At 30.2% G+C, this 12401-nt stretch overlaps 1 protein-coding gene across 1 annotated transcript; it reads right to left on the bottom strand.

The window, feature by feature from the left end:
• Nucleotides 1-9498: 9498 nt before the first annotated feature.
• LOC106753726 (BTB/POZ and MATH domain-containing protein 4-like) lies at nt 9499-10958 on the bottom strand. Its single transcript, XM_014635579.1, has 4 exons — nt 10585-10958; nt 10158-10497; nt 9773-10052; nt 9499-9698 (listed from the first exon to the last, which is right to left on the bottom strand). Exons 1-4 carry the CDS (start codon nt 10956-10958, stop codon nt 9499-9501), a joined length of 1194 nt encoding a protein of 397 aa, XP_014491065.1.
• Nucleotides 10959-12401: the final 1443 nt, after the last annotated feature.

The following is a 12401-nucleotide window of genomic DNA, read 5'->3' as shown; positions in this document are numbered from 1 at the left end:
ATTTTATATTTATGTAAATTAGGAAGTATATATGCCTTAACCAAGTAGCTTGATTCACATTATGTCTTCATTGTGCTTTGATCCACAATGCCTTGTTTCTTTTAAAACCAAGAGAATATATTTGTACCAAAGCTAAAACTATAAGCTAGTGTGTTTTTTATAAAGTGATGTCAAAATGGATCATCTGACTTATCATGAATTTGATACTTAGTGAGTTAATCCAATTCGATTTACTTATTAGTGAATCAAAAAAAAAAATTGAACTTAATTGTCTCATCATTGATGGGATAAATGAGTTCGCTAACAAGTATTTTTAATTAAAAAAATAATTTGATAATTACAACTATTTTTTAATTAAAAAAAAAATAACAAAACTTTTCTAATTTAAATCTAAATAAAGGAAAATGGTCTTAAATTAGATTTATGATTAATCAAACATAAAATTTCATTCACACAAAGATATTACAAAATCTCTTCAACTTTTTTTAATGGCTTTATAGTAATTCAAATTTTTTTCTGCATAAAAATTGAGTTAATAAATATAGATTTGTGAATTTTCATGTTGCCTAATTATTTTCGTATAAAAATAATTTCATGCAAGTCTCTCTTTCAATATTTTTTAAAATGACTAATCCAACAAAAAGTATTTATTAGAAAAATTAAGTGGGTTGGTGAGCCAACTCGACTCACCATGGGTTCAACCTAGGTCAACCAAAATAAGGTGTGTTCAAAATTGGCCCTTATCGAAATTTTAATTTTTTTTTTCAACACAACCTGGTCTGAACTTGTGGTGAGTCTGATTGATTCACAGATTCCAACCCATTTGGGAGTGTTTCTCTCCCTACACCACCCCACATTTTTCCTTGAACATTTCTCCTTGCACTCCCACATTTTTTAAAAATTTCAAAACTATCATGTATATTTCAAAAGACCCTACACCCCACTTCTTTTCTTCAACGGATTTTGAAATTCGTTGAAGAAAAAATTTTTCAATGGATTTCGAAATCCATTGAAGGATTTTTCAAATCTTCAACAAATTTCGAAATCTGTTGAAACTTTAAAAAAAATTTCAACAAATTTTGAAATTCGTTAAACGATTTTTTTCTTCAACGAATTTTGAAATTCATTGAAATTTTTTTTTTTATTTTATTAGGTTATTTTTTAAATGTGGTAGTGCATGGAGAAATGTAGGAAGGTGCAAGGAAAAACACTCCCCCATTTGGAAAATAGTATTTTTATGCCTTTTTAAGAGTGGTAACCCAGTCACTATTAAAATATCTTTTTGAAACTGAAAATTTTGAGAGTGCGTGAACTTAATGCCATGATTTTGTAGTTCTCTTAAAATATATCACAATCAGTTTGAGAACTTTAAATTGGACCTTACTAGTACACTGCATAAAATTTAAAAAAAAAATGCTTACATAAAAGATTATATTAACCAATTGTACTTATATAATAATATTCATCCACCTTATTGGCTCCATAATCTTTGCTCAATTTTTACTTTTGTTTATTGGTGTATAAATGCTTTTGCAATTCTCCATGTATAACTTCTTTAGTATTTCTTTTGACATACAAATACTTCATTCTTTTTTCATGTTTTTCCTTCATTTTCACATAACATGCTTTTTATATATTTTACATCATCACTTATAATAATTAAGAGATCTTCATTACGTTGTTTAGAACTATGGTCATTCGGCCCGACCCGACTCGATCTATCATGACTTAGCTATTTAGTGAACCAACCTAACTCAATTTACTTATTAGCGAACTAAAAAAATATGAATTTGATTCATTCCACTACGGATTGATGGGTTAAACAAATTGACTGACTTAATTACACGTTTTTCTTTTTCTATTTAAAAAAACTAACAAAAATTTTCTAATTCAAATATAAATAAAAGGGAAAAGTCTTAAATTAGATTTATGATCAAACAAACATAAGATTTCATTCACACAAAGATATCAAAAAGTCTAATCAACAAAAATTTTATTGACTTCATAGCGATTCAAATTTGTTTGTGCATAAAAATTGAGTTAGTAAGTATATATTTATAAATTTTTCTTGTCTAATTATTTCATATAAAAATAGTTTCAAATGAGTCTCTCTTTCAATATTTTGTTAAATGACTAACCTAACAAAAAGTACTTATTAGAAAAATTATGTGAGTTACTGAGTCAACTTAGCTCACCACAAGTTCAATCTAGATGAGTATGGTTCTTAGTAAATCAAGTTTAAAACTAGTCTGTATTAAAATTTTAATTTTTTTTTCAACTAAATACAATCTAAACTCGTGGTAAGCCAGATTGACTTACGGGTTTTAACCCATTTTAATAGAACTAATATTATTATTTATATAAGTGACAACGATAATCCTTGCTTATCAAACATGTTTTTATAAAAATAATAAAAAATACTTTTTATTTTTCATTAATTATAATATGGTATTATATTAATTATAAAATATCACATTTTACAATTGAGGAAAATGATAAAATAAAACAACAGTTACATTATTTATTTAACTGAAAAATTAAAGGATAGAAGCTCAGTTGAAAAATAGAAAAAATTTAAGTATTTAATAAACAAAAATTAATAAAAATGTAATTAAAAATACTCAAATTTATGAATTATTTAATACTCAATTAAGAAATTAATTATTAAGTCATCTCTCTCATTTTACCTATTTATTACGGTTAAAGAGAGATACACTTCTCAAAAAGTATACAACCCTCTTTCTTACCCTCTATAGATTAGAAATTTCCTTATATGTTACATTATAAATTAGATAAAATGGACATTAAATAAGAAAAAAAAAATAAATCTATTTATATAAGAAAAACAATAAAATGAGATACAAAAATGATTGGTTGACTTTGTTGAGCTTTTAATTGCTTGGATTCCCTCATATGGTAGAGTTGCCACACTTCCAAATAGTTCCTAGTTGACCAATTAGTGATAAAAGAATAAATCAAGAGTGTATACACTATAAAAGTAAAATTAATTATTGCCACCAATTCTTAGCATGTATTTTAAACTTTTGTGTTATGTTCATATATAATAAACTCCCGCATTTTAAAATAATTCTTATTCTTATTAACAAACTTTAGATTACGACTCTTCTTTTAATGGACATATTTTACCATTGTTGTAAAATTTCATGTTAGACTAATCTAGTTAGACTAGTGCAACAATTTCATCATGAATTTAGCTTACTAAAAGTAATATCAATTAATTATGTATGATGAATTTGAATTTTGAGAAAACTTGTATACCTTAATCTTGATGAATTTAGCTTACTAAAAGTAATATATGTTTTTAGACCTGCATAATATTTTAAATTCTTAATATACATATTCAGTAAAGTACTTTTATAAAATTTAATTTGTATACATTTTTACATTTTTTGACAATCAACTAACTAGAAATTATAATAGATTAAATAATGAGAAAAGAGGGTTAAAAATAAAATTAAAAGTTAAACTTAATGTTCTTTAAATATAATTCTCTTGTATGAAAAACTGACACTGAACAATAACTTCTATTAATTCCTATTGTGCCACATAAACGTTGCCTAAATTTCAAAATCATACATAACATGAAATGATTTTAATTATTATTCATTGTTTAAATCATAAATGGAATTTATTATTAAGAATTAAGTCTAGCATAACGTATCTAATGCAATTAGTTATTTATTGATTGTATTCTGAAACGGGTGAGTTATATAGTCTTTCATTCAATGTATTCTTCACAAATCAAAATTTGTTTATTTATACAAGTAAGTAAGAAAGTTATTTATTATACTTTATTTCAGTTTTATAACTCTAGTGTATATTTATGAGTTATTGTATTTATTTATGGATAAATATGTTTTAGTTTCTAAATTTTGGTATGAATTTAATTTTTTTTAAAATTTTGATATAATTTTCTTTTTCTAGTTTCAAAATTGAATAGATATAATTATTTTAAATTAATTGTTTTATATATTTTTACATGTCAAATAATATTTTAAATTATCATTTCAGTTGTTTATATTATTTAATAGATTTTAATTTAAATATTAATTAAAATATTATTTAACAAATAAAATAACTAATATATCTTTGGGTTAAAAGAATTATATTTATTGATTTTAATAATTTGGAAATTAAGTTTAGAAGGAATTCTTATCAAAGTTTAAGAACAACGAACATATTTAAAACCTTTTTCTATTACATTACTACTAACTTTTCCTTTTCTTTATATTAATTAAATTTAGAAGTATAATAGAAAAAATATTATCTTAAAATTTTAAAATGAAAAAAATAACATTCTTTTAAGAACTGGCACTTATTTACTTAATGATAATTATACCAAATTTTAGGAAATTTGAACAAAAATATTTTTATTCACTGCGAAATTTATTTTGAAAATTAAAACGAGATTATAGTCTCACACCAAAAAATAAAAATAACCTAAACTATTGAAAGACAGAATGTTATAACAAATATTAATTAGGAATAATGACAATAAATTAATATACCCTTATTTTTGTTGGGAGGTTCGACATACACATAGATCTTCACACATGGTAAGACATTGTCCGTTTTGGGTCAAGTCCTCACGGTTTTGCTTTTGGCACCACTCCAAAAGGCCTCTTACCATTGAAGGTATCTATGTGTATATAAACCCTTGACCAGCCCTTCTTCTACTCGATGTGAGAATTTGTTTGTACTCCAACATCATCCCTCAAACAAAGGACTATGGTCTCCTTCCTCCCTCGTTGCAGAAGTTCTACTCGATGTGGAAATTTGTTTGCACTCCAACATCCTCCCTCAAACAAAGGACTATGGTCTCCTTCCTCCCTCGCTGCGGAAGTTTTATGGTCTTTTCATCCCGAGTACACCATGGTCAATGCGGAGCATTTCTCTTTTGCCCTCTTTCACGATCCATGGTCACAACACTTGAGCATTTCTTGCTCTCCCCACCTCTCATGATTCATTCGACGATCCGCCACTGGCTACCTGCCTGGCTCACCTGATCATGGGAGGGCGTACTCGTTTGAGCCCGGTCACCAGACCCGAAACATGGGCTCTGATACCACTGTTGGGGAGGTTCGACACACACATAGATCTCCACACATGGTAAGACATTGTCCGCTTTGGGCCAAGCCCTCACGGTTTGCTTTTGGCACCACTCCAAAAGGTCTCTTATCATTGGAGGTATCTATGTGCATATAAACCTTTGACCAGCCCTTCTTCTACTCGATGTGGAACTTTGTTTGCACTCCAACAATTTTAACATATCCCACAAGTGGATTGGGACGATCATATCTTCCATAGACAGACAAAGAAAAATCCTAACACCCCATGTGAAAAATAGGACTAGGTTATGGTTCGCGTACACGCGCACAACATATCTATATTAATTAATGTTTGTAAATATATATTTAAAATATATCACTTATATAACACAATAACAATTTATTTTATTTTTATTTTAATAAACTAATAGAATATAGGACTGCTTATTTTGTTTTTCTATTAAAACTATATATTAGTAAATTATATATTAGAATAATCCAATGGTGATAATTGTGTTGGCTGTACTAGTCGTGTTGGTTGAACCGATTTGGCTTAGTTGTGTTTTTGTCTGAGTTAGTTTGTGTGCAAGGCTGTTAAAGATCATGGATGAGTTACAAGAGAAAGTAGTTGAGTTCATGCATATAAAAGAGATCCACACCTTTCGAAAAAAAAACAACAAGAGGACTTTAGCCTCATTTTATTAGAGGAGACATGAAGGACGACAAAAAACGGCTTAGTGGGGATGACAAAGGAGGAGGATCGAAACCAAAAGTTCTTGACTGGGCTTCTAAATCCAATCAATACAATCCTTTGAACGCTCAACGGGTTAGAATTATAGAAGAAGCATTAAACGTTGACCTCCTTCCCTCTCTCAAGAAGATGCCATCCACGAGAAATGTCGACTGTAAGAAACACTATAAGTATCATTAGAACCTCAGGCACACAATTGAGGAATGCTCCACACTCTAAGACAAGATAGAAGACCTCATCCGGGCAGGGCATCTACAAAAGTATGTTAAGTCTGAACGTGTCGTAAGAAGCCTGGGCGTAGAACAAGCCCTGATTGACTCTAAAGGCATGACGAACGTCGATACGATAATCGACGCTGAAGCTGGAGCCGAAGTCAAAGTTGTGACTGCCTATTGTGTGACCATATAAACACAATCTCTGGGAGATTTTCCAGTGGAGGGTCATCCTCGTCCGCCCGCAAACGACACCTAAGAGGCCTGAAGACCGTCCACCTTGTGGATAAGAAACAACGATCAATGCTTCTGATTACCTTCACGAGTAGGGATTTCCATGTCCCAGATCCCGATCAAGATGACTCGATGGTTATAATTGTGGAAATAGCCCGATAGAGTGTAAGCAAGGTACTTACTGACCAAGGAAGCTTCGTTAACATCCTCTACTAGAAAACTTTCCAGAAGATGGATTTGTCAAATGATCTGATCGTCCCGTATAGCGAGCAAATTATCTGGTTTATGGGCGAGTGGGTAGATACTCGAGGATATGTTGATTTGAAGAAACAATCGGGGACAGACAGGGATGCGAAAGAGTTGAGGGTAAGGTACATCGTGGTAGAAGCAAACACTTCCTACAACGTCTTGATCGATCGACCGTGTTTGAATTCTTTGGGGGCGATCGTCTTAACCTCTCATCTAGCCATGAAATTTCCATCTGATAGGGGAACAATCTGTACCATACAGGCTGATCAGAAGATAGCCAGAGAATGTTACATGGAGGGGTTGAAATTTGAACCCTTCATCCCCCACCGAAAGATCAGGCGCTTGGAGGTACCAATGATGACCTAGACCCTCATACCAATACTGAGGACCAGATGAACCCTTCGAGGAGGTAAAATCATTCAGTCTAGGAAGGACGGAAAGACAAATAACGTCCATTGGGATAAGCTTAATAGATAACCAGGAGTGCGCTTTGGACAAAGTGTTAATAGCCAATACTAATATGTTTGAATGGATTGCCGCTGACATGCCTAGCATACATCCCAACGTAATGTCACATAAACTAGCTTTATTCAAAGAAGCACGTTTGGTGGTGCAAAAGAAGAGGAGGTTGGGTAAAGAAAAGGGATGTGCGATGGACATTGAAGTCAAAAAGCTCTTGTAGGTCAACTTTATTCGCGAAGTTACGTATACTACTAGGTTAGCCAACATAGTGATGGTGAAAAAGGCGAATAACCAATGGAGAATGTGCATGGACTTCACGGACCTCAACAAGACGTACCCCAAGGACGCCTACCCTCTCTCAAGTATAGATGGCCTAGTGGATAGGGCCTCCGGCTACTAAGTACTTAGTTTCCTGGATGCTTATTTTGGTTACAACCAGATTCCCATGTTCCTTCCCGATTGCAAGAAAACGATTCTCATAACCGAACGAGAAAATTACTACTATGATGTTATGTCGCTCAGACTTAAGAATGTAGGTGCCACATACCAACGATTAATGGACAAAGTCTTCCGTCAGCAAATAGAGAAGTGCATGGATGTTTATGTTGACGATAATGATCGTCTGAAGCCGCTCAGTTGAGACCATGTTAAGGACCCATCCAAAGTATTTGAGAAGGTCCACAAGTACATAATGAATCTGAACCCGAACAAATGCATTTTCAGAGTGGCTGCGAGAAAATTTCTTGGTTTCAGAGCAAATCTACAACTTTAAAAGGTGCTGAAAGCGTGCATGAGCTCTAATGAAAAATGTGTGATCATTGTTCGAAACTGAAATTTCAGTTGTGACAATGGTAGACAACGACGATAAGCGACGACACCGCCGACAATGATAGATAGTGTTGCCAACAACAATAGATAGTGTCGTCACGGGCAACGACCAGTGTAATTGCAGAAGCAATAAAAAATTTTCCTCAAAAAAATCCTAAGCTCTAGATACCATGTTGAATATAGTCAAAACTATGTATAAAATTAATTCCCCTTATGTTGAATATACATGAATACTCTATTTATAATAGAAGAAATATGAACTAAGTCCAAAATATAAACAAGAAATAATAACAAACTAACTAAAGATAAAAGATAAAAATAATATATCTAAAGAAATAATAAAAAATAGGGTTAAATATGTTTTTAGTCCCTATACTTTGAGGCGATTTTGGTTTTAGTCCATTTTCAAACTATGGTACAATTTAGTCCTTCAACTTTAGAAAACTTTGGTTTTAGTCCTTTTTACCAAATTTTTTTAACTTATTTCAAACGCATTTCTCAGTTAACATTGAAGTAAAAATGTGTCAAACAGTGTAAACAATCCAAATACTATAATAAAACGTGCTTGAAACAACAAATAAAGTTAAAAAATTTTGGTAAAAAAGACTAAAACCAGAGTTTTCTAAAATTGAAGAACTAAATTGTATCATAGTTTGAAAATGGACTAAAACCTAAAACCAAAATTGCCTCAAAGTATAGCGACTAAAAACATATTTAACCCTAAAAAATATGAATATAAATACGAGTGCGTAACGTTACTTTATAAAAATAAAAATAAGATAAAAATTTTATATCCATTATATTTAAGTATAGGAATAAAAATGAATTTCTTTTAGAAATATACATAAAATAAAGAAACACATTTCTCGTCCTCTTGTGAGCTCTACTCATAGTACTTTCATTTTCAACAAATTTACAAATATCTTTATGAACTGATAATAAAAAAATTTCGAAGAACTTATGGCTACATATAAAGAATTTAAAATACAAGAATTTGGCAAAAAGAAAGTTTCTCTTAAACAACTAAGACTAAAACTCTTTTGGATATGATGATAGATATACTGAACCCGTGAATTGAATGAAAAGAAATACAAGTTTAAACTATTAAATCCATTCATAAAGTGAGAAAAACATAACAGTCAGAAGACTTAAATCTTTTACTTCTTTATCAAATTCTATTGCTTAAATCCTAATAGAAATGTAAAAATAAAAATCATTAACCTCCCATTTCCAACTAAGTAATTCTGATCTAAACAACCGACTTTATAATAAAGTAGAACTTTATTTAAGCCCTAGAAGGGATATACTGTATATTATTTATTATTACTATTTTCTTTAAATAGATTTTATAAATTGTGCTAATCTAAATTAAGAACTTTATAGCTATTTAGTGTTATTTAACAATTTATTTAAAATAATAGTAATGGAAATACAATAATCAGTGTGTGTGTGTGTTGTTTGAAATAATGTTTTGTAAACTATTTTCTTAAAATGAATAACCAAAGACTTAAGTTATATTTTCTGAACTGAAAATTACAAGAAACATAGGTCTTATTTTTGCCAATTTAAATAAAAGAAGATAAAGACATAAAATAAGACAATAACGACATTAAAATTATAAAAGTAAGTAAATAAATTGAGCATTACAACATTGCAGAATGACAAACATTACTGTGTTTTAGTTTTGTTTGTACTACCAACCCAGATGGTTTTCCTCGTCGCTGGAAGGATAATAACTTGTGTTCTCAGCTTCTATTTCATTTGGCTCAGGTGTCGTTGCATCACTGTCAACACTGACACACCCAATTCCTGCTGCCACAGTCTCTAGCAGTTCTAATTGAAGATGTGGACACTTTTCCTTAAGATGCTTGAAACCATTAGATTTCAGCACAGCTACAAAATGACAGAAATCACATCACAATCAAATGATTTTGTCAAACAACAACCAACTAAGCAAGAACACTCACCATTAAGGTTTTCTGCTGAAAATTGCAGACATATGAACTTCAATTCAGTGGCATCATAACAATCAGAAATAACCAGAATCTCAGCAACAGAACCTATAGATATATGTTTGCAAAGTACAGATTCACACATCAACTTTAGCCTTGGTAAATCGTACTTGTGTGCAGCAGCCAGCAACTTTGTTACATACCATTCTGAGATAGAAGCCATGGATGAAGACACTGACAAATGGAGTTCTTCATCTTCTATAAGAGTATCCTTATAAATGAAGTGAAGTAATGCCTTGACAAAGAGTAAAATTAGATAACCAAACCAAACCAATGATATGATATGATATGCAACACTGAATAAAACATCATGGAAAATACAAAATGAATAACATAGTACCTTGAAAACCTTAGGCTCCATCTCATTTACAAGTATCTCTCTATCAACCTTGTCAGTTCCACAGAAAAACTGAGATTTAAACACACTTGACCGAGCCGCCAATACAATCTTATGCGCATAAAACTTGTTTCCTCCGACACAAAACGTAACATCAGATGATTGTTCATCTTCAAACAGCATCCCAAAACTTGTTGCAATGGTAGATTCAGGAAGTTCTATAGTCATGGAATTATCTCGGATGGTAGGCAAAACCCCAACAGTGCAATTTACTTGTAGACAATCATCTATGAGGTACATTGAGTGTTCAAGATGAAAGCGATTGTAAAAACGTTGAATCCCCCTAAAACACAACAAACACAACATCATAATACAACATCATAATAATGCAGAAAAAAACACTGTTAAAACAACAATAGATGAAACAAACCACATTTCCCCCTTAGATAAAGTGTGAGGCTGAGTCCCTAGGGTGTCATTAAAGTGACCAAGGACAAAGTGTTCCTCTTGTCCTCTTTGGTCATGCATGGCGAATTCAAACATCGCTCGAACATCATTAGCATTGGAAACGAGCACAACGAAAACCGAGACATAAACTGTGGCGTGTTCTTGGGTGTCTACACCGTCAGGGTAGAAGTATATAGCCCACTCATACCCTCCAACATTGAACGTCTCGCTTGCAATAAATTTTCCCACTCCAATTCCCTTCAGCAGAGAATAACCTTTCAGCTTGAACTCATGTGAACCCTTTATCATTTCTGTCACTGATTCTGAACTTGTGGAGTTTTTCTTCGTAGCAGCCATTTTCTAGCTTATGGTAACTGGATCTGTGCTTCTGCTAATGGAGATTATAATTCTGGATTTTTCGCTCACCTTCCTTACAAGCTTCACATAAATACTCTTTCAGTTCCATTACTATTTTTTATTTAATTATCATCTTTCAAATTCAAAAAAACATTAATTACTTTTTTATTCATTTAATATTTAATTAGTTAATGTATTTATATTTATTGTGATGTAGAAACCAAACACATAACATGGGAAACTTAATAAATATTTTACTAAAATCAAAAAATAATTTATTATTACATTTCTTGAACTCTACACCAGAACACCTATAAAAAACGCATGGTCTATCACTAACTAGTAACGTTTTCAGAAAAATAATTAATAAATAAAAGAAATTAATATTTTCATGTAAAAATTTAATTAATTGAACGTCTCTTTTTTTAAAAAAATTTATATGATAGCTGTTTTTGTCATGTTATATATATTTATTCTCCTTGTCCCAGTTTATATGCGTTAATATTTTACAACTTATTTATATTTAACATTTTTCTATTTGTTTTCTAATTATAACGTCATTTTAAAAATATCATTCAGTGATTCATTGGAAAAATGTATTTTCAGTTGCTCTCTTTCTTGAGTATGTCAAGTTCAAGAAAGTTCAAATCAACACCTTTAAAAGAAAAACAATGACTGAAAAAATAAATTTATTGAAAATATAAATTTTAGGTTAGCATTATTTTTTCATTGCAAATGAAAAGATTAAGAAAATTCTAAAAAAGGGGTTGATGTTTAATAATAATAATAAATAAGTTTATTAACTTATTTTAAATTTAATAGTAGAAAAATTGTATACTTTTTTTTACTTATTAATAAATGCATTAAGTATGTAATTATAGGATGATAATAAGAGTGAAAACCAACTATTCAAATTAAAAAAATTGAAAATAAATGTAAAATTTAGTTTATTTTACCCAAAATCAATAAATTTGTTTTTGAACTCATTATATTTTTTACCTTAATTTGCTTCTTTTTATCCCAAAGGTGAGTGAAAGCTTCACAATCATAATAAAATTAGTATTTTATCATATTCACGAAATTCTACAATGTGACAGGAAATTTTATTTATTCTTTATATTTACTGTATTTAAAATTTTTATCTATATATAAAAAAAGAACAAACTCATGTAAGAATTGAGATAAATAGTCAGTATATTGAGTTTTGTTTGTTCAAAATGAGAGTTATAATGATAATTATTATAATATTAATAATCTATATTAAATTAAATAGTTTGTAGAGATAATATAAAATGTATATAATACTGATTATAACGTGTAATTTACTATATCGGTAGTAAATGAATTAATTAATTAATTAATTGTAATTTGAAAGCACAAGAAAGAACAGTTGTAATGTTTTAGGCTTTATCTGATTAGTTGTCTTACATGTCATGTTTGAAT

This window comes from Vigna radiata, unplaced genomic scaffold (assembly GCF_000741045.1).
Source record: "Vigna radiata var. radiata cultivar VC1973A unplaced genomic scaffold, Vradiata_ver6 scaffold_7, whole genome shotgun sequence".
Classification (NCBI taxonomy): Eukaryota; Viridiplantae; Streptophyta; class Magnoliopsida; order Fabales; family Fabaceae; genus Vigna; species Vigna radiata.
Note: the sequence above shows the minus strand (reverse complement) of the source record. Positions and strands in the feature narration are given on the sequence as shown.

What these genes read in the sequence shown, in the direction of transcription:
- LOC106753726 (XM_014635579.1), bottom strand. Translation starts at nt 10,958, where the DNA reads ATGGCTGCTACGAAGAAAAACTCCACAAGTTCAGAATCAGTGACAGAA. An exon ending in TTATCTAAGGGGGAAATGTG is followed by an intron (nt 10,498 to 10,584) that starts GTTTGTTTCATC and finishes GTTGTGTTTTAG; the next exon opens with GGGGATTCAACGTTTTTACA. An exon ending in TGGAGCCTAAGGTTTTCAAG is followed by an intron (nt 10,053 to 10,157) that starts GTACTATGTTAT and finishes CTCTTTGTCAAG; the next exon opens with GCATTACTTCACTTCATTTA.